At 37.4% G+C, this 23,195-nt stretch overlaps 1 protein-coding gene across 2 annotated transcripts; it reads left to right on the top strand.

Annotated features, from left to right (window-relative positions):
- Positions 110-22,829, top strand: FGFR1OP2 (FGFR1 oncogene partner 2). 2 transcript variants are annotated; one of them, XM_005680734.3, is made up of 7 exons: positions 110-374; positions 9,834-9,970; positions 12,543-12,660; positions 13,730-13,872; positions 16,168-16,281; positions 18,221-18,334; positions 20,693-22,829. In XM_005680734.3, the coding sequence occupies exons 2-7, from the start codon at positions 9,836-9,838 to the stop codon at positions 20,828-20,830; spliced, it is 762 nt and encodes a 253-aa protein (XP_005680791.1). In that variant the 5' UTR covers positions 110-374; positions 9,834-9,835; the 3' UTR covers positions 20,831-22,829. The 2 variants fall into 2 exon arrangements, with proteins under 2 accessions (XP_005680791.1, XP_005680792.1); XM_005680735.3 differs by lacking the exon at positions 16,168-16,281 and having other exon boundaries at positions 112-374.

Genomic DNA, 23,195 nt, shown 5'->3' with positions numbered 1-23,195 from the left:
CGGGGAGGGACGTAAAGTGGCCCGCCCCTACGACTTGCGCATGCTCAGCTTGAGGCCTCAAACAAATCGCTGAGGTCTGTCCGCCCCCCCCCCAACCCCCCACCGCTACGCGAGGAAGGAAGTCTCGCGAGGTTAAAGCGCTTTGAGAGCGCTGGTAGGAGGCGGTTGCCGGAGGTTTTCTCCTTGCCAGTGATGGGGCTGAGCCCCTGGATCCCCGCAGTCAGCCCTGCTTTGCCTATTCTGGGTTCTGCGTCTGCTCTCTGAGGAAGCTGAACAGGCGGGAGGAGTCTCTTCCCTTGGGTGCATAGGTCCCGTTGGCAGAGGCTTTGAGTCCAAACCACCACAGCTGACGGCTGCGAGGGATTGAGACCAGAGTAAGTGAAATCAATCCAGGGAGACGAGCGGGCGTAGCGAGTCGTACGCTTTCCTTCCCCTTTCGCACCACCTCTTGAACCACCGGCTGCCGTTTCCTGGGCGCGGTACTTCCTGTTCTCAGCTCTGAGCACCTCTTTCCGGAACTCAGGTGCAGAAAGTTCGATGAGAAGCCTTGGCCCTAACCCGTGTGGACACACCTCTGTTCTCTGTTTTCTTCCTGCCTAACCCACCTGGCAGCTCACCGTTGGCGGGGCGGGGTGGGGGTGGTCTGCAGGGATGGAAGAGTGTTCCCTTTCAGGTTTCAATTTACCTCTTTGCATAGGAACCATTCCCTTTCTTGAAACCACCCTTCAAGGAATATTACTCTTCCTAGTTCTCTTCGCGGATAACCAACTGTCTTTAAACTGTCCTCTGAAGAATCCTCCCTTTTTCTTGGTTTTCATCTCACCTTTATCCGATCTCAGATAATAGTACTGGTATCCATCCAGTTGTCCGCACTAGAAACCCAAGGCTCATCCTTGACTGTATTTCCGCTTGTACTGCACTGTGCTGTTTCTTCTTTCAAAACCAGATTTCCCCACCATCCTCCTCCCCTGGTTACCATTCTGAAATACAAATCTGTTTATGTCAATCCTTTCTTGAAACTTTTTCAGTAACCTTAACCGCTGACAGAATTAAGTCCTGTTTGTTAAGAATATCACATAGCGCCTTTTACTGTCTGTCCCAATCCATTTTTACCTTTTCTGTTTTATATTGCCAATAGCTCAATATTCGTTCACGCCAGACTGCTGTTTGTCCAAACACGCCAAGCACTTTTACAGCTCTCTGCCTTTGTATGTGCTGTACCATCTGTTTTGAATGCTTCCTCTTCCTTTTTATAAAACCTCCTATCAAAGTTTAATTCATAGACCATTGTCTTCTCCGGCTCCCCCAGATGATACTGATAGCACCACTGCTCTCCCAAAGCACTTGAAACAGTATTTCTACAGAACTTTTTAGATTGTATAACATTATTTATTCAAGTATCTTGTGCCAATTTGAGCTTGAGTCTGGAATCACATCTTATTCATCTTTGTAGCAAAAGTTAATTCATTGCTTGGCACATAGCAAGCATTATGTGTATTAATATATACATGTGTATATTTATAATGTGTGTGTGCGTGCTTAGTTGTTCAGTGTCCAACTCTTAGTAACCCTGTGGTTTATAGTCCCCCAGTTCTCCTCTGTTTCTGAAATTTTCCAGGCAAGAATACTGGAGCAGATTGCCATTTCCTACTCCAGGGGAATCTTCCTGACCCAGGGTTTTAACCCAAGTCTCCTGCATTGGCAAGTGTATTCTTTACCACTGAGCCACCTGGGAAGCCCCATTTATAATATCAAGTAGGAGTCCTTAGCATCCTCAAAAAATGTAGAATTTTAGAGCCAGAGAAACCTTATATATTAGTTTAAAAAATGCTGACCAGTTTTGAGTATGAGGAAATTCTGTACCACTAACACACAAGTAATTGTATTTTTAGTATCTGTTAGTTGAGATTGTGCATCGTGGCACGAAACTATTATGCTTTTACATGATTTTGTATTTTATTAGCTGTCTCTGTCTAATAAAAATGATGGGATATATAGGTATGAGAGAAATATTTAGACTACAGACCATGCTTAGTGCATGTACATCTGTGCCACCCTTCCAGTGATTCCTTGCCCATAGGTTAGAAATAACTGGTTTAGGTTAGATTAGCTTCTTCTTAAATTGTCATACTTGTTTGAACATATATGTATATGAACTTATATTTAGTCACAATTCCAAGGAAACATGTAATTGAAAAAAATAAAACTTCACCTGTCCTTGTTTTCAAATTCTGTTTCTTCTAACTTTAAAAATTCATTTTCTTCAAAAAGCTGCTTCATAAAACTCTAAATGTGTTCATTCCGTTATTTTCAAGGACAGTGAAAAATTTTTGTGCTTTCAAATACAGTGATGTGTGTGTGTAAAGTGCTTTTTAAAAGTACATAATTTATAATTTACATGTTTCCTTCTTGATCTCCGTAAATTTCTAAGGAAACCATAACTATGCCTTTCATTTTTGTACCTCCATGGGTGTCAGTTAATATTTTCTACAAAGTAACTTTAGAGGCCTCTGCCGAACAATAAAAATTTTTAACCAAACTAGATTGTTGACATTTATAGACACATCTGTGGTATGTCAGTGGTCACAGTATTTCTCTGTGGTTCCAGCTGTAGGATAATGGATTTGTGGATAAAAGAGAAAGAAGAATGATTTTAATTTCTTTAAATTTTTCTTAACCAAAGTCTAAAAGTAAACAGCTGGCAGTTTCTTTCTTGGGTGGGTGGTGGTTTTTATCAGCAGCAGAATGTTCTGAACACTCTGCCAGGAGTCTGACTGCAAATGTCTTTGGTTGGTAGAGTGGGCGAGAATGTGCTTAACATGAAGGGGCGGGGGGCGGAGGGGAGTAGGACCAGGAACTGCTTTAAAAAATTTTTACCTGCAGTCTGAACCTACCTGTAGAAGATAATGTAAGTAAGTACACTAGTTAAGTATGACTAGTTAAGACGCACACTTAAAAATAGATAAATTAAGAATATCTTTTTAATTTAAAACTTGTCAGAGAATGGGAAAACAAATCTTCCTCCCACTGCAGTTACCAACAAAAAGGGAGGACTCGGGGAGGGAGAGAAGCACAGCGGTTTCCAAAAATGTTGCAAAGTAAATGCACATTATAAAATATTTAAACTTTTCTGTGGTTTCACATATAGGAAATAAACATGCAGATTCTTAGAAATTTTGTCACTGTTTATCTAAAGTGCTAATAAAAGTATGCTTTTAATTACCTGCTTTTTATAATCCCTTACCCTGAATAGAATTGGGCTTACCTGGTGACTCAGATGGTAAAAAATCTGCCTGCAATGCAGGAGACCCAGGTTCGATCCCTAGGTTCGGAAGATCCCCTGGAGAAGGGGGATTCCCCTGGAATGGCCACCAACTCCAGTATTCTTGCCTGGAGAATCCCATGGACAGATGAGCCTGGCAGGCTGCAGTCCATGGGGTTGCAAAGAGTCAGACGCGACTGAGCAGCTAACACTTTCCCTGAATAAATAAGTTTTTATCGTTACAAAACAGATTTTAAATGTAGTTCGTTTTGATAGGAGTATTTCATTATGCAATCTAGAGAATTTTTTTTTCAAGTGGATGTTAATTATAGTTTCAAAAAACCTAGTTGGTCTTGTTAAAAAACAAAATTCAACTGAGTAAACTTTGAAAATCTTTTTGGCTTTGTTCAACAATTCATGAACCAGGCAGCACCCCACCTAGCAGAAAGGAGTTCTAAGGAGCTGTACAAAATGAGACACTTTTATAGGAAAAGGAACAAGGAAGTTATACTAGCAAAAAGCAGGTTGGCTGTGACAAGGTCATTTCCTTTAGGGGATGGCAGGGATCTGTCAGGCAAATGACCTCATAATGATTCCTGATTGAGTGATTTAAGGTTCCATTTCTGGAAGAGGCCAGAACTATAAGTTAAGTCTTGGTTTGGTGATGTGGGGCTTAGCTTCAGTTCAGTTCAGTTCAGTCTCTCAGCCGTGTCCAACTCTTTGCGACCCCATGAATCGCAGCACGCCAGGCCTCCCTGTCCATCACCAACTCCCGGAGTTCACTCAGACTCGCATCCATTGAGTCAGTGATGCCACCCAGCAATCTCATCCTCTGTCGTCCCCTTCTTTTCCTGCCCCCAATCCCTCCCAGCATCAAAGTCTTTTCCAGTGAGTCAACTCTTTGCATGAGGTGGCCAAAGTACTGGAGTTTCAGCTTTAGCATCAGTCCTTCCAAAGAAATCCCAGGGCTGATCTCCTTTAGAATGGACTGGTTGGATCTCCTTGCAGTCCACGGGACTCTCAAGAGTCTTCTCCAACACCACAGTTCAAAAGCATCAATTCTTCGGCGCCCAGCCTTCTTCACAGTCCAACTCTCACATCCATACATGACTACTGGAAAAACCGTAGCCTTGACTAGACGGACCTTAGTCGGCAAAGTAATGTCTCTGCTTTTGAATATGCTATCTAGGTTGGTCATAACTTTTCTTCCAAGGAGTAAGTGTCTTTTAATTTCATGGCTGCAGTCACCATCTGCAGTGGTTTTGGAGCCCCCCAAAATAAAGTCTGACACTGTTTCCTCTGTTTCTCCATCTATTTCCCATGGAGTGATAGGACCAGATGCCATTATCTTCGTTTTCTGAATGTTGAGCTTTACGCCAACTTTTTCACTCTCCTCTTTTACTCTCATCAAGAGGCTTTTTAGTTCCTCTTCACTTTCTGCCATAAGGGTGATGTCATCTGCATATCTGAGGTTATTGATATTTCTCCCTGCAATCTTGATTCCAGCTTGTGCTTCTTGCAGCCCAGCGTTTCTCATGATGTACTCTGCATATAAGTGAAATAAGCAGGGTGACAATATACAGCCTTGACGTACTCCTTTTCCTATTTGGAACCAGTCTGTGGTTCCATGTCCAGTTCTAACTGTTGCTTCCTGGCCTGCATACAGATTTCTCAAGAGGCAGGTTAGGTGGTCTGGTATTCCCATCTCTTTCAGAATTTTCCACAGTTTATTGTGATCCACACAGTCAAAGGCTGTAGCATAGTCAATAAAGCAGAAATAGATGTTTTTCTGGAACTCTCTTGCTTTTTCCATGATCCAGCGGTCATGGTGGAGAGGTTTGACAGATTGTGGTCCACTGGAGAAGGGAATGGCAAACCACTTCAGTATTCTTGCCTTGAGAACCCTATGAACAGTATGAAAAGGCAAAATGATAGGATACTGAAAGAGATACTCCCCAGGTCAGTAGGTGCCCAATATGCTACTGGAGGTCAGTGGAGAAATAACTCCAGAAAGAATGAAGGGTTGGGGCTTAGCATAAGTGACTCCATTTGGTGATCCATTTGATGATCATTTTCATCATCTCATTTTTTTGTTTTTAACGGTCTTTCAGATTAACTCTGATGACTGGTTAAAATAAGTGCTAGGCTTCTTATGGTTATGAGGTAGGATATTAGAAATTTGTTATTTTTTCATCTTCATTTACACTTCCACTTATTTTCTACTGCTGGTTTGCAGTGCAGTTTATGTAATATTTTGGCAGACTCATTGGTGGAGTAGCATCAAGGAATTTTTGTTTTTCCACCCAGGACACCACGGTAGTTTTTTTTTTTTTTTCACGGTAGTTTTTATATAGGTAGAAGCAGGCAGAGCCCTGGAGAGCCATCTTGGCTGATGAACATCCCCTAGACTGGGATCAGAAGTTCTCTTTCTGGTACTCGCTTGGCTCCTTCCTTGCTGCATGGTACTGTCAGTCAGCTCTTTTCTGTTCAAGTCCTGAGTCTATTTCTTAATTGATAAAATGGGGATAACAGTTATCCCAATGAGCAAGATTCAGTATAAGGTTGTATCCCTTCGGTTCAGAAAGCTACCAACAGTTGGAATCTAACAGCTGAGGCAGCTTACTGATAGATAAATAGATCCAGAAATAGCTCAGAAACATACCCATACATTTATTGAGAAAACATACAACTGGTGTGGCATTAAAATTTCGATGGGGAGAAACGTACTGTCCAAAAAATGGGAAATGGGACAATTTGTTGTCTCCATGAGAAAAGGAAAATATAATTAGATATCTTCCACACATACAAATAAACAGCAAATGAACTAAAGATAAAGGCAAAACGTTGGGGATAGGTAAGATTCTTTACTGTCTTAGCCACCAGGGAAGCCCTTATATCTCCCTGTCTAACCTGTTGTCAGGTTGGTAACCCCAGACACTGCTTAACTTTTTCATATTTCAGAAAGAAGGATTTATCATTATCTGAAAAGATTGCATCTAGATTCAGGGCTCTGTTTCAGTTCATCTACAGATTCCTTTGCCCAGAGAATTCTGAGAGTATAACTTTTGGGGAGAGGGCAGCTTACTGAATTACACACAGTATAGGTAATCGGTCACCTGTCACCTCATGCTGTGTGGGAACTTTAGTGCATTTTATTTGGAAACACAGCCTAGCTATTGTTTGTAGATGTCATGTTATTGCAAAGCATAAGGAGGTTTCTTCTGATATTAGTCCCAATAATGTCATTTACATGTTGGGACCTCGGACTGTCAAGGTCCTCATACCTGAGTTGTTCTGTTAAATCAAGATAAACATCTCAAATCTTTTACAGCTTTCTCTAGACTTTGCTTTTTTATTTTCTTTCAACACCTGTTGCAACCAGTTATTTTTACTGTAAGACATTTTTTTCTGTTTTTAAATGTAATTTTACTCTAAAAAATCTGATGTTCTATAGTTAGTGGAATTGATGGGAGATATGGAGATATAGGGGCTTCCCTGGTGGCTCAGATGGTAAAGAATCTGCAATGTAGGAGACTCAGGTTCAGTCCCTGGGTCAGAAAGTGGCTAACCACTCCAGTATTCTTGCCTGGAGAATCCCATGGACAGAGGAGCCCGGAGGGCTACAGTCTGTGGGGTCACAAAGAGTCAGACACAACTGAGCAACTAACACTCACTCATAGAGAGATGAAAGTAAAGTGAAAGTGAAGTCGCTCAGTCGTGTCTGACTGTTTGTGACCCCGTGGACTGTAGCCCGCCAGGCTTCTCTGTCCATGGGATTCTCCTGACAAGAATACTGGAGTGGGTTGCCATTTCCTTCTCCAGGGGATCTTCCCAACCCAGGGATCGAACCCGGGTCTCCTACATTGCAGGCAGACGCTTTATCCTCTGAGCCACCAGGGACGCCCCCCATAGAGATATAGTGACCCCCATATAAATAAGAAAGCTGTACTGTTGCCTAGCTCTGCTGCTGCTGCTGCTGCTAAGTCGCTTCAGTCGTGTCCCACTCTGTGTGACCCCATCCCTGGGATTCTCTAGGCAAGAATACTGGAGAAAGCTGTACTGTTGCCTAGCTCTAATTTTAGGTAATTCCAGAAGGGCAAGGCCTTGTTGGAGGACATCTTAGGTAGATTTTAATGACTGTCCTTTCGTGTTTTAACCTACAGTAAGAATTGGTTCCTTTAGTGGCCCTTTTGCTGTTGTATTTTGAAGTGCCCTTATCTAAATCTCCTAAATCTTTGAAGACAAATCTTTTGCTTGTTTTATCTAGAGAGACAGAAGTTGTATTACTTTCCAACTTAATTCTTAAAGATCTCTGGAAATGTCTGGTCATATAGGGAACATTTTATAAATTGGCAGTTTTATTTTATTTTGATTAAATCTTTTTATTCAGCTTTGAACCTGTTTATAAAAACAGGACAATATACTCTCTGCTTCAGCTGTTGGGTACAGCCAAGAATACTGTTTGAATTTTTTTTCATCTTTATTTAATTTGCAATTTTGAATCTTTGCTAGGTATAATCTTAATGAAAGCCTGCTAAAATGGTGGGATGTGTTGTATTTTCTTTCTTTTAAAATGTTACACAGTTGGTTTATTTAAATCTCTTGCTGCATTTTTCTGTATCTGAGGGGCTAACAATTAACCTAACGAGTCCCATGTAGTAGTATCTTAAAAAGACCTATATTCTGTCTTACTAAACTTGGTGAAAATCCTTAATTATAGCCCTTAACTTTGTTCTACACATGAGTTTTAATTTAATTGCTATAGATTTGGCTTATGACATAGAAACATTACAAAGTAATTTTATTTTTTGAGAAAATCGTAAAGAGTGGCTCATGTATTAACAGAAAATAAGGCAAAACAGTAGAAAGAGAAAAATTCAAGAGTGATAAGTCAGAATGTTAAAGTTTTTGAGAGATTTTAAAATAAAAATTTTGTTTTGAGGTCTCGGCATATCAGTTGAAGAAGCTAACTATTGGCTGTGTTATGTTTTGTCTCCTAGTTTTTCAGCTCCTTTTATACATTTTAGTTACTGATTTTAACATATCAGAAGTTTCCCATAATGGCCAGTGTTGTTCTAAGTTAACACTTCCTTTGCCATTTACTAAGGAAAGTACAAGAGTTAGAATTATTAAGAATTTTTCTATGAGAAGCTGAAGTTCCTCCAGAAGGAGGTTGATCCTTTAGTGTAGCATGACACGTAGAGGCCGCTTTGGCTGGTTAGTAGTGTACGTTTGTGGATGGTGTCTGAGGTCACCTGACCAAGCAGAGGCTAGGAGGGGTCATATGCTCGGAGACCTGACAGTCACTGACTGCAGAATGCAAAATAATAAAATGACCTTTTTTCACAAATGGCAAGATAGGGATTGCCCTCACGAAGAGTGCAATTTCTATATAACATTCAGTTCAGTTGCTCAGTCTTGTCCGACTCTTTGCAACTCCGTGGACTGCAGCTGCCAGGCTTCCCTGTCCATCACCAACTCCCAGAGCTTGCTCAAACTCACGTCCATCGAGTCGGTGATGCCATCCAACCATCTCATCCTCTGTTGTCCCCTTCTCCTCCTGCCTTCAATGTTTCCCAGCATCAAGGTCTTTTCCAGTGAGTCACTTCTTCCCATCAGGTGGCCAAAGTATTGGAGTTTCAACTTCAGCATCAGTCCTTCCAGTGAATATTCAGGATTGACTGATTTGATCACCTTGCAGTCCAAGTCAAGAGTCTTCTCTAACACCACAGTTCAAAAGCATCAGTTCTTCAGTGCGCTAAAGAATCCGCCTACAATATGGGAGCCGCAGGAGACATGGGTTCGATCCCTAGGTTGAGAGGATCCCCTGCAGAAGAGAATGGCAACCCACTCCACTATTCTTGCCTGAAGAATCCTATGAATAGAGGAGTCTATATAACATAAAATGTATTTAGTGAATGTACACTTTTGTCCCCACTGTATATTCAGGGTGTTTTAAATACATTCTGATTTTGTTCTCAAACATATATATATATATATATATATGTAAAGTAAGTAAAGTCACTCAGTCATGTCCGACTCTTTGTGACCCCGGGGACTGCAGCCCGCCAGGCTCCTCAGTCCATGGGATTCTCCAGGCAAGAATACTGGAGTGGGTTGCCATTTCTTTCTCCAGGGGATCTTCCCAACCCAGGGATCGAACCCAGGTCTCCCACACTGGAGGCAGACGCTTTAACCTCTGAGCCACCAGGGAAGCCCTATGTGTGTATATATATATATACATACATATATATGTATACACACATACATACATATATATATAATGTGTATATATAAACACATATATGTATATATGTAATATATAATTATATATATTTATATATGTTGTGTATAATTTTTTGAATATTATAAAGTCACTTTCAAGTTTGTTCCATCTTAACAGGATCAAAACCACATGTGTTCTTAGATGGTTTTCATCCTGAGACAGTGAACGATTCAGTAACAAATATAGCTTAAGCATAATGTGTGTTAAAGTGGAACTAGAATAAGATTGATATGCCAGCTTTCTTTTGAATCTGTTTTTCATTTTTAACCCTGTGTATTCCTTTAGAAATGAGTTGCACCATTGAGAAGGCGCTTGCTGATGCTAAAGCCCTTGTTGAAAGGTTGAGAGACCATGACGATGCAGCAGAATCTTTGATTGAGCAAACCACGGCTCTCAACAAGCGAGTAGAGGCTATGAAGCAGGTTTGATTTTTTTTCCCCCTGTTGATTCTATTTTTAAAAGACCGTCACTGACATTTATGTGTTGCTTTTATTACAAACTTCTGCTTAACTAGTATTTTATTTTTAATGTTTTCTGAAGTTTAAAAGTAGCTTGACTTGTATGTTTTAGTTTACTTTAGATTGAAATATAATTTTGTCAAGGTCAACTGACATGTATGTATGTATATATATATCTTCTAAAACCATAGATTTGATCTCTTAATTTCCTACAGTGATGCAGATTTGAGTTTGGAAAGTACATGAATTTTTTTAGGTCTAAATACATTTGACAAAGGTGAGATAATATCTTTTACTAATAGTGACACATTCTTTGTTCTGTCTCCTATTTTTATAATGTATAAATATTTTTATGAGAATATTTTGGTGGTGCTGTTTAATAATAAAATAGTTTTTGAAGATGATGCAAAGCAATATCTTGTTTTCGCCTTTTGCGGTTACTGCATTTGTGTGTGTGTGTGTGTGTGTGTGTGTGTGTGCTCAGTCGTGTCCAACTCTTTGCGACACCATGGACTATAACCCACCAGGCTCCTCTGTCCTTGGGATTTTGTAGGCAAGAATACTGGAGTGGGTTGCCATTTCCTACTCCAGGGGATCTTCCCAACCCAGGAATTGAACTTGCATTTCCTGCATTGGCAGGTGGATTCTTTACCACTGAGCCACCTGAGAAGCCCTATTCGTTTATACTTGCTACCTTAAGGAATGAAAAGGGCTTCACTTCTTGTTATCCTTACCATTGTGTATAAGAGCTTTCCAGTGGGCTGTGAAGTTGAACTACTATTTTAAGCCCTCTTCTGATTTTAACTTTAAGTTAAGATTTTAACTTTAAGAGAACTATAGAATCTCTGAAACTATGATGGAAATCACTGTAGGAAAATATATATTTATAGCTTAGTCTCATGAAGCACCTCTCTTTTGTAAAAGGAGACAGCAACCTGGGGGTACTGATTTTAACAAAGTTGCTGAAAAAGTGAAGCAAGTTTACCTGTTGGATTAGCTGAAAAGTTCATGTGGACTTTTCCATGACATCTTATGGGAAAGCCTAAACTTTTTGGCCAGCCCCATATTTTGTTTTGCAGCAAAGTTCTGCTGCCCTAAACACGTTACATACCTCCCTGTCTAGCTTGACTCATGCATTCCAGTGAATATACATGTCTTGTATTGAGTTGTAAAAAAGGCGGGGGGGTTGACAACCAGAGTTAAGAACCATACCATAAAATGTACCCTATTTAAAAATTTTTTTGGCTGCACCACATGGCATGCTGGATCTTAGTTCCCCAACCACAAAACGAACCCACATCTGCTGGAAGCATGGAGTTTTAACCACTGGGCCACCAAGGAAGTCCCCTACAGTTCACCCTTTTGAAGGGTGCAGTTGATTGAATTTTAGTATATTCACATGCTCTGCAACCATAATCACTGTTAATTTTAGAACACTTCATTACCCATAAAGCTGCTCCCTCAGTCTCCCTTTCCCTGATTCCTGGCAACCATGAATCTGTCAGTCTATAGGTTTGCCTGTTTTAACCATATCGTATGAATGGAATAGTACCATATGTGACTTACTGTGACTGTTTTTTTAAGTTTTCATTTTCATCTGTGTCCTATTATGTATCAGTACTTCATTCCTTTTTATTGCTAAATGTTAATAATATTCATTGTAAGGATATAACACCTTGTGTTTCTCTATTCATTGGTTGATGAACATTTGGATTGTTTTTCTTCTGGGGCAGTTATGTATAATACTGCTGTGAGTACTTGTATATACATTTCTATGTGGACATCTGTTTTCAGTTTTCTTGGGTATATACCTAGCTGTAGAATAGAAGGGTCTTATACCTCTGTGTTTAACTTTTTGGGGATCTGCCTGTCTGTTTTCCAAAACAGCTATGTCATTTTACATTCCCATCAACAATATATAGGTGATAGCAATTTCTGCACATCCTCTGTTAAACTCATTATTATTACTTGTTTTTTGATGAAGGTCATCCTAGTGGCTGTCATGTGCTATCCCCTTGTTACATTGAGCTGTGTTTCCTTAATGACTAATGATGTTAAGTATCTTTCATGTGTTTATTGACCATTTGTGTATCATCTTTAGAGAAATGTCTCTTCAAATCCTTTGCCCATTTTCTTCAGCTTTATTGAGATATACTTGATGTACAACATTGTGTAAGTTTAAGATATACAATACACATGTATATATTGTGGAATCATTACCTACTAATCATGAGGTTAGTTAATACTTCTGTCACCTCACATAATTATGTAATTACTGTATATGGTGAGAATATTTAAGATGTATTCTCTTGTCAAATTCCAAATATATAATATAGTATTGTTAACTTTAAACACCATGATGCCCATTGCATCCTCAGAACTTAGTCATTTGCCCATTTTTTAATCGGGTTCTTTTTCTTTTTATTGTTGAGCTGTAAGAATTCCTTATGAAATATACACATATATATACACATATATAAGATAACGTATTTTCAAATATACTCTCTTATGTCTTGAAAAAAAATCTTTTCATTAGTATCAAGAAGAAATTCAAGAACTTAATGAAGTTGCAAGACATCGGCCACGGTCCACATTAGTTATGGGAATCCAGCAAGAAAACAGACAAATCAGAGAATTGCAACAGGAGAACAAAGGTAAGCTATATTATCACTGATTATAGCATATCAAAAGTGAGCTTTAATCTCCAATTGCACTATTGAATTTGGATCAGTTAATATTTTTTCAATGGGAAAATAGCCAGTTAAAGTTACTTTCGCTAGTCCATTATGCTTCAATTACATATATTTCTCTTTATCCTATCCTACATATGAATGCTTGTCTACCTTACTTGGAATCATCTTAGGCTCTCACCTTCAATATCCATTTGTACCACTTAAATTATTACATGTGAAATAACTCAGTTTCATTCTCTGCAGTCCCTTGCTTAGGTGTTTATAGTCTCCGGCCTGAAGTATTCTCATTGGTCTCCTTGATTTCAGTCTCTTTCCGCTCCAGTCCATCTTCAGCACAGTCATCAGACTGATTTTACAAAAACATATCTGGTCATGTTGTTCTTTTGCTTAAGAACCATCACTGTACTGTTTCCTTATCCAGAGGCCTTCAAAGTTGACTCTAAGCCTTCTTTTTCGTATTCTTCCCATACCTCCCTTCTCCATGAGACCTTTGCTCTTGCCACCCTGAACAGGTTCCCGAACATACCATCCACTTTCGTGCCTCCCTGCTTAGACTGCCCTGTCCTTTATTTTTCAACTGAAGGAATGTACATTCATCTCACTACTATACTTCTGTGAAGCCTCCACCAATTTTCCCTCACAGACTTTTTATATGTTTGTATGTTTTAGGGTAGAGTTCCACTCTGCACTTACCACACTGTTTTATAATTATGTTTTGTTTTCTCCACTAAACTCTGAAATTTATGGCCTTTTGGTATTCCTAATATAGAGCATGATCTGACCCTCAGTTGTTGTTCAGTAGTTGTTAAAATGATTCTAAAAAAAAATGAGCTTAAAATGGTTATTTTGAAAACTAATAAAGGACTCCATTTGGTGTCCTTTATTTCCATATGGCTAGATTTTTGTACCTCATATTTTCTTTATGAAATACCCCCTTTATAAGTTGCTTTTTAAAAAATATGATGTGGAAGAGAATACATTATGCATTTTAAACTCAAGTTTAAATAAAATATACTGTTACTCTTGATAGAATTACGTACATCCCTGGAAGAACATCAATCTGCCTTGGAACTTATAATGAGCAAGTATCGAGAGCAAATGTTTAGATTGCTAATGGCTAGCAAAAAAGATGATCCAGGAATAATAATGAAGTTAAAAGAGCAACACACTAAGGTAATCCCATTCTGTAAATATAATTTGAAAAAAGAACAATCAATTAACTTGTGTTCAGATTTTTAAAAAATCACAGGTGTCTTACATGATATTGAATATTTCTCTTTTTGACATTTTCTTCTTTTCCTTATTTTTTTCATGTTATGTGTCATTTTCTGTTTGATTTAGTCTTCAAACTTACATTCTTCCCTAGTAGCTTAAAATATGTATTAAAAAGTAAACATTATTTGGGAAATAAAGGTAAGTCTATTCAATTCAAATTATTCAAAATTATAATGTTACCTGCTTCAAAGAAATATTTCTTCTAACTTGTATATTGGTATATGTTGCAAAAGTGAAAATTAAATGCCCCAAAATCTTTTTAAAAACCCGAAAACAGCTAAAGTTAGATTTGTTTTTAAGACTGTCTTCTGAATGAGGCTAATTCATCCAGACTATAGATACTCCTGATTATTAATGGAAGCACGAAGGGGTGGGGGGAGGAAAAGAAACAATATACTATATATATTGCCTTCCCACCCATCCCATCCTCCATCACATACCACTCAACAACATTTTTAGAGACAGAGCTGAACTGGCTAGAAATCAACGTTGTTTCTGCTGTTCATCTTACTAGTTGTGATCCCCGTGTTTGCTAGCAGCTGCTGTGAAAAGATAGCATAGTCCTTTACCATTTACATTTTATTTTAAACTGATTTTTAGAATAGATTGTGATTACAAGGCCATTATCTCTATTGGATAATGATGAGCTATTTTTTATTAGTTATAATGAGTGTTATTTAAGAAGGATTGACTGTTATAATGTATTTTTATCTTTCTTAATTATTAAAACACTTTTTAGATTCTTTAAAATATTCCATCTTGGTGCTTTTAGGTATTTTTTATTATTAATTCTACTAAAAATAAATATCTAGTAAATTGCTTTAACATGTAAATTCAACTTTCCATATTAAGGAAGTTAGTAATAGCTCTTGTGTCAAACAGTATAATAATAAGTTAACAAATGTAGTTTTAATATTATCTAATTATGCTATTTATCTCCTAACCAAAAGGAACCTTGGATAGTCAAGTGGCAATCTTTTGAGTATAAAATGTATCTATTGTTAATATCATTATAAAAACATTTTATTTTGAATATGTAATTTAAGAGGTTTTTTTAAGGTACAAATATGAACTGACTTAAAATTATTGGTAAAATAAGTATGTTCTTGAGACATTCCAAAAGGCCCTTGTGTTTAACAACCTAACAAATTTTTTAAGATCTGCAGAGAATACTCTGGCAAGCAAGTGCTTAAGAATAAGATACTGAAGGTAACTAGTCCCTTGTGGTAGCAGCTATGTCAGAAGCAAATGTTTTCTAAGACACATGAGATTTTACCATTCATTACAGCTGTTTTATTAATTAGCAAGTCAAACATGTCTTAAGATAGCTGTAAGCCATTCTTTTTCATTATGCAGATGAAATTCTTCTTCTAAGTGCTGATTCTTGCCTTCCATGAAATAACAGTTTGGTTACTTGTTATTAATTCTAACTAATACATATTAATGTTTGTGATTTTGATTTTTCCCAAAAAGGAGATGCTTTGATTCAAACAAATATTTATTAACACTTGCACTGGCTTAGTTATCATAATGAGATGAATGACTAAGTTTTATTATTCTACCATAGGACCTTTCAATGCATTGGGAGATACAGATACAAACATGATTATCTAACATAAGGTAGGATGTGATGAATCCTAAATAGAGACCTGGATTATTACTGGAGTGCTAGAGGAAGCAAGTTTAGTTCTCACGAGGAGAATCTGGGAAAGTGGCAAGGAAAGCTAGCAAATCCATCTAAATCTAGCCTCGAATTAATTTGGGGGCTTAACAAGCAGAAATGGGTGAGCAGAGAAACTTGCACGAGAAGTATGAGCTTCCAGAATATGTTAAAGTACTAGTGCTCTGATACACCTAAACGCAAAAATAATTTTATAACACATTTTTGGGTAAAACACAGAGTTACACTTAACAGCATTTTGGAGTAAGAGGCTCTGTTGAGACTACTGTAACAGAATTCTGCCCTCACCTAGAAGTTTTTGAGCACACATTTAAAAGCCAATAAAAAGTTTGAGGAGAACTCATTTTCATTCAAACACTCATTTTTACATTATTTTTGAACTACTACCTTTTTGGAAATCTTAAAAAAACAAACATTTCCAACAGTTGGCTAACTCGCATGAACTAACACTCATTCAGTTTTGAAATTACGGATATTGTCCGTATTAACATTATAATGACTCTGTACTACAGATTGACATGGTGCATCGTAACAGCTCCGAAGGATTCTTCCTTGGTGCATCTCGACACATCCTTGAAGCACCTCAACATGGACTGGAGAGGAGGCACTTGGAAGCAAATCAGAATGTACACTAAATAAAACAGTCAACTTTGGGGGTGTGGATCGGGGGGGCATTTAAAAAGTTCTTTTACATTGAATTCTCCCAAATTAAATCAGCAAATAAATGAAATTGCTTTTAAAAAACACTATGCTTTTGATAGCCTTGCAAAAATACTTAGTGTAGAAACTTTAAATCTGTCATGAATTCGCTGTATATTGCATTATACATAGCCTGTTAGGTAATTATAGGCTTTAAAGGTTCTTTAGGCCAGCCTTTCATTTTGTTGTTCTAGTTAACTGTAGCTGCAAAATTTTAGGATGCTTCAAATGGTTGTCCTTTTTCTGGACATCAAAGACATTTTCTTGACAGTAATTTTAATCTGACTTTGTAAAAATTTTGTTCAGTCAAACAGTTAAATGAACTGTTTTAATTCAGATTTTCCATAGTTTATAGTCCTTTAATTTGCATTCACAATAAAATAAAATTACCTTTTTTAGGTGTTACAATTAAGTATAGTAGCAACCTCTCCATTGTGTCTGTTGTGTTTTGTCTTTTTTTCCTCGAATGCTATTTCACGAGAGTGCAAAGATTTTGTTGCTAGCACTTCTTGCTTTTAAAACATTTTGAAAGCACAGATCTTGCCCTATTGTGCCTTTTAAGAGATTGTATATTTCCCTAAAGATCTTATTGTAATAAGTGGATCATCCAGGAACCAGGCCTGTAAAAATACCCTCCTGTTTGTATTGAGGTTTTTTTTTCTTATGCTGGTTTTGTTAGAACAGACTGTACTGAAAAATGTAGTTTCTTGTTTTCTTCCATTGTAGAGGCAAATGATTATTCGTTTCCTTGTAGTTGCCATAAGACATCAAATCATAAACTGAGAAAGCTGTTGGTATTCAAAATTTTTACTCATTATCCTTATCTGACTTGCTGCTGCAGTTACCTGTACTTGACTTGCTTTTAAACGTTAGGCTCCCTTTATAGTAGGAGGGATTGTAATTTTTTTTTTAATTGTTATAGGACATGACAGTTGTTTGTCTTGATAGCATTCTTACCATCATAGTCTGATCCAGAGCTGTCTAATAGAACTTTCTGCAGTGATGGAAATGTTCTTTATCTGTGCTATTCAAATTGGAAGCCACCAGCCACATGTGGCTATTAAATGTCAGCAGTGCAACTGAGGGGCTGAATTGTTAATATCTTAAAATGTATTTGACTTCCAGTAATTTCAATTTAAATAGCACTGTACTGAACAGTGTAACTTATTTTGGCTTCTTTCTGTGTACTAGGTTTGTATAGATTATGTTAAAATAATAGAAGGATCTGTATTTTTGTTACTTAAGATATTAAACTTGTGGTTTGCTAAAGATATTCCTATTTGTTGTCTGTTTGAATATTTATAGTCCTTCCACAGTTTACTAGTGTTGTAGGTTTTGAGGGGTCTTGTTCAAATCCTTTTTCCAAATAGAGTATATACAACTATTTAAGAGACTGAATGTTTATGTGGGAAACTGTCAACTTCTATATTTAAGTTTTGGCCTTAGTGTAACAAAGTAACCCTCAGTTGCCGGTGAGCAACATAGGATATATTTATAAATCATGAAGACTTCAGGAAGGAATAGATACTGCATATATATCTTTCCCATTAGTTTGGTCATGGGGCATGTAGGTACGAAAAAGAAAATGTTGCTTATCATTTATGGTGAGAGGAATGTGAAATGAGTATTCTTCCTGTTTGTGGGTTTAGATATCTTGTGCTGCTTATCCTTAATCCTAGTCCTAACAGAAATCTGACTTCACAAGGACATTTATCTTCAGTCAACAGTCTTGTAAATATCTGTTTGATATATTACATTTATGTAAAGGTATTAACATTCATATCAAGTAGTAATGTAGATTTCATAAAAAGAGGCTTTTTTAAAAATGTTTCATTGATTTACAGCTTCCATCTCCTTTTTTTGTAGGAATTACAAGCACATGTTGACCAGATAACTGAAATGGCAGCAGTAATGAGGAAAGCCATTGAAATTGATGAGCAACAGGGTTGCAAGGAACAGGAACGAATATTTCAACTTGAAGTAAGTTTTAAATTGCACATGTCGGTGAAAACTATTTGTACAAAGATTTATGCCAGAAAATATCTCTCATTTTTAAATATTTACTTTCTGGGATGCTAGTAATGTTCTTTTTCCTAATCTGGGTACTAGTTATTTGGGTGAATAATGCAAGACCATTTATATAGTAATGTAGGAATCTAAGATCAGTAGAAAACTTATACCAGTCATTGAGAAAATTGACTTTTTTTTGATCCTGTGTTGCTTCTGTTACCAGGTGAACAGCACTCTTGCCTGGAAAATCCCATGGGCGGAGGAGCCTGGAAGGCTGCAGTCCATGGGGTCGCTGAGGGTCGGACACGACTGAGCGACTTCACTTTCACTTTTCACTTTTCACTTCCATGCATTGGAGAAGGAAATGGCAACCCACTCCAGTGTTCTTGCCTGGAGAATCCCAGGGATGGGGGAGCCTGGTGGGCTGCCGTCTATGGGGTCACACAGAGTCGGACACGACTGAAGTGACTTAGCAGTAGCAGTAATTTGTTAAACTATCTCTATTTTATCAGAGATCACAATGATGCAGGGGGAAGTTTTTTTTAATCCACAAATAATATTCTTTGGCCACTTGTATTTTTCTAGGGGATATAAAAACTTTCTTACCATCTGATGGCTCAGATGGTAAAAAATCCACCTGCAATGCAGGAGACTTGGATTCAATCCCTGGGTCGGAAGATCCACTGGAAAAGGGAATGACAACCCACTCCAGTATTCTTGCCTGGAAAATCCCATGGACAGAGAGCCTGGAGGGCTACAGTCCATGGGGTCGCAAAGAATCAGACACAACTGAGCAACTAACACTTCACATAAAAGCTTTTATCGCATCTGTCCTTTATTTTGTAGTCGCTAAAGCACAAGTCATTGTTTAATAGCTTAAATTGGTAGAAGAGGTGACCTTTATAATTTTAAAACCTTCATTTTGAAATCATGGTGGAGAAATTAGTTATAGGGGACCAAAAATGATTTTTCTAACTGTACAAAGTTCTCTCATTCTTTGTAACTAAGGTAAGCAAACTTGCTCAGTAAAAGGCCAGATAATAAATCTTTTCAGTTTTGAAAACCAGGCAGTCTCTGTTATAGGTACTCAGCTCTGCCACTGAAACGAAAAACCAGCCATACACACACAATATAAGATTGGACTCAACTGTGTTCCAGTACAGTGTAATTTACAATAATAGGCCTCAATTCCGGCCATAGTTTGCTGATGCCTGCTTTATACCATTGAAACTTAGAAAGTAAGACCAAAGACAAGGCTGTAGAAAATAAATTATGATAGTTATTCTTAAATGTCTAAAATTTCTCACAGTAGTTCAGTCGCTCAGTCATGTCCAACTCTTTGCAACCCCATGGGCTTACAGTAACTCATCTAGAAGATAAGGGCAAAGTCGTTTACTAGTGCTCAATTTGGTCGCTTACTTTCCTTCTTAAACAGCACAATATATTCAGCCAGCCTGCTGCTGTTAAATCCTCACAAGTAAAGCAAACCAGGCTTGCCCTGCATTCCACGCTATCATGGAAAATAATAAAAGTAGTAAAGTACTAAGAGGTGTTAGCCCCAGGGTATTATTCACAGACTTTCTGAGTTTACACAAATAAAAATCTAGATGTTATTTTCTTCATCTATGTTGTTGTTTAGTCACTCGGTTGTGTCTGACACTTATGAGACCCCATGAACTGTGGCCCACCAGGCTCATTTATCCATGGAATTCCCTAGGCAAGAATACTGGAGTGGGTTGCCATTTACCACTCCAGAGGATCTTCCCGACCCAGGGTTCAAAACCCACGTTTCCTGCATTGCAGGCAGATTCTTTACCACTGAGCCCCCAGGAGAGCTCCTCTTCATCTATATATACTGTGTTATAAAATAAGGCAGTTTCTGAAGTTCTGTAATTGAAGCTGCATAAATAAAAAGCCTTCACAGTGGTGGAAGACACTGAACACGTGTTCTCTGGATTCAAGTTGGTAAAGGCATATATCATTTAATACAGGGTTCCCTGACCTCCAAGATCCACTGCCTGATTAACTGAGGTGGAGCTGATGTAATAATAATAGAAATAAAGGGCCCAATAAATGTAATGCACTTGAATCATCCTGAAACCAACTCCTTCCCTCCCACCCACCGCCTCCAGCCTATGGAAAAATTGTCTTCCATGAGACTGGTCCCTGTTGGCAAGAAGGTTGGGGACCCACTGATTTAATACATTTCTGCCAATTACAGTACTTGCTTTTATTTATCATATCTTCATATGTTTGGTTTTTCTTAAGGTACATTTTTAATATTATAGCCACTGTGCTGACTGCTTCTTTTTGTTTGCTTTCTTATAGCAAGAAAATAAAGGCTTGAGAGAAATTCTTCAAATAACTCGAGAATCATTTTTGAACCTTAGGAAAGAGGATGTGTCAGAAAGTACATCTTTGTCAGCGTTAGTAACCAGTAGTGACCTCAGTCTGAGGAAGAGCTGAAGAGCTTTTTAAGTCTGTGAACTTCTTACAAGGTTCCAACACACTCACTGGGACTGGCTTGTTAAGTGAATGAATTAACAGCAAAATCCATCTCAAGTTACCCTTTGTTTTGTTTTGTTTTTTCTATAATATGTACCGTGCACTGGCAAGGACATTTAAAAGATAGCAATGAAAAAATACATAGTTAATGGTCATAGACTTTATTCCAAAATATAATTGAAAAGCAGAAATTAAACCTTTGTTAATTGGTGAACAAGATTTTTGTAATTTTTATAATTACAAAATTTGAATTATAAGAATTTTGTAATTCTGCCAATTAAATGTAATTGGCAAAATTAAAGATTTTCACAGCAACTGCTGAACGTAACAAGAGCTTTCAGCGGTGCTGTTGGCTTTCGGTTGACATTAAGATACACATGAATATTCCCGACAAATGTCTTGGAATTCATAAAAAATATCCCAGTTTTAATATACAGATTTTGCCACAGTATTGTGAGTGGAAAAATCGTCATACTAAATTATTTTCTTCCTATTTGGTGAAAGTTAACAAATAGCTTATGTACCATGAGACTTCAGCTTTAATGATTGCCTGTCTACCTTCTCATTAATTTAAATTTTTGTCAAACAAAGTTCAGTTTAAAAGGCTGTTAGGAATGTTTTATATGCACCATAAATAAAACAGGTAATTTAATTTGAGCTCATTTATCATAATAATGAGCTGACAGTTGTCCATGACTTGCTTAAGTACATGAGATATCATTTCAGGAATGAAAGAGAAGGAATACTACTTTCTAAGAAAGAAGAGCTTATAAGAGACATATTTAGTAGGTTAAACTACTTCTTTGAAAAAGTTTTGGCTCCAAATCAGTAATGAAGATGAGATTTTTCTCTTCTCTGGTTGGTCTTTAAGGATATTATGCAGCTCATTTAGCAAACAGTTGGAATGTTTGATACAGCCAGCTAGGTGTGGTAATTTCACAGTAAATTGGGAATTGCTCTGCCTCAGAACCGTTTTTTTAAATTACTCTTAAGAGATACAGAAACAGTAAATTAAAATTAAAAATTTTTTTTGCTAGGTCCAAAGCTCCATCTGGTTTTCATAAACGTAAGCAAAAGGTATTTCTTGTAATCTTTCAGTCAAAGGGTTGGGGAGTGCCAGGGGAGGAGGGGAAATCTGGATTTATCAGTATTTGTTTTGCTTTTTACAAAATGTATGTCTAATATATAAGTTTTTAAAAGCCACTAGAAATAGAAATGTGCTGACATCAATCAAAATCTAAATTTTTCATATTTTGTGGTGATTATAGAAGAAAAAGTAGGAATGTCATACTATCAAATATACTGTACTCATTTATATTGAATATATATTAAAATATGCATGATAGAACATTCTACTTTGGAGTATATAATTTGTTAAATTAATAATCACATGGTGACTTTTATGTATAATTTCATATATGGTAAAATTAAAAACTGCTTTTCACTTCAGAATTTTTTTATCTTAAGTTTGGAATAGTTGAGGGGACTGATTGAATAGAAAATGGGCCCAAACATTAAACAGATTTATTTTCTCATTCAGAGGCCTTGATTGGTATTTTGTAAACAAGTAATAAATTTTATTTTTAAACTTTTCTATTGGTTTTTGGGAAAGTATCCTTTAATTTGATGGCACATTCATAGAGTTTTTATCCCAAGTCAGAATTAAAATTAGCTACACAATTGAAATTAAGTCTGAGGCAATTTGTTGGGGCAGCTCTATTATAAAAATTACTTGACAAATAATTATTTTTATAAACAAATAGGTTGAATTAATTTATTCTTGGTCTTCTTACTTGGATATTATTTTAAGAACTTGGTGTTTAAAAACATGTGCTTTATTATATAGCAACAGTGTTCTATCCCATACTTTTTTTTTTAAAGTAAAACCCTTAAATTTATGTCTGAGACTATGTACTGCTAGGAACCTATTTTATCAATAAAGATGAGTAATTAAAATTGGTATGGTCTCCAAGTTAATTTGGAAACAATACTTACATTTATTCTTACTTGTAGGTATTTTTTTTAAGGCTGTTTGTTTATCCTTCAGTTCAGTTCAGTCGCTCAGTCGAGTCCAATTCTTTGCGACCCCATGAATCGCAGCACGCCAGGCCTCCCTGTCCATCACCAGCTCCCAGAGTTCACTCAGACTCACGTCCATCGAGTCAGTGATGCCATCCAGCCATCTCATCCTCTGCTGTCCCCTTCTCCTGCTGCCCCCAATCCCTCCCAGCATCAGAGTCTTTCCCAATGAGTCAGGTCTTCGCATGAGGTGGCCAAAGTACTGGAGTTTCAGCTTTAGCATCATTCCTTCCAAAGAAATCCCAGG

The sequence above is a fragment of the Capra hircus genome, chromosome 5 (genome assembly GCF_001704415.2).
Source record: "Capra hircus breed San Clemente chromosome 5, ASM170441v1, whole genome shotgun sequence".
Classification (NCBI taxonomy): domain Eukaryota; kingdom Metazoa; phylum Chordata; class Mammalia; order Artiodactyla; family Bovidae; genus Capra; species Capra hircus.
The sequence above is the reverse complement of the archived record's forward strand: the minus strand, read 5'-3'. Positions and strand labels throughout refer to the sequence as shown.

What these genes read in the sequence shown, in the direction of transcription:
- FGFR1OP2 (XM_005680734.3), top strand. Translation starts at nt 9,836, where the DNA reads ATGAGTTGCACCATTGAGAAGGCGCTTGCTGATGCTAAAGCCCTTGTT. An exon ending in ATTGCAACAGGAGAACAAAG is followed by an intron (nt 12,661 to 13,729) that starts GTAAGCTATATT and finishes TACTCTTGATAG; the next exon opens with AATTACGTACATCCCTGGAA. An exon ending in TAAAAGAGCAACACACTAAG is followed by an intron (nt 13,873 to 16,167) that starts GTAATCCCATTC and finishes TCTGTACTACAG; the next exon opens with ATTGACATGGTGCATCGTAA.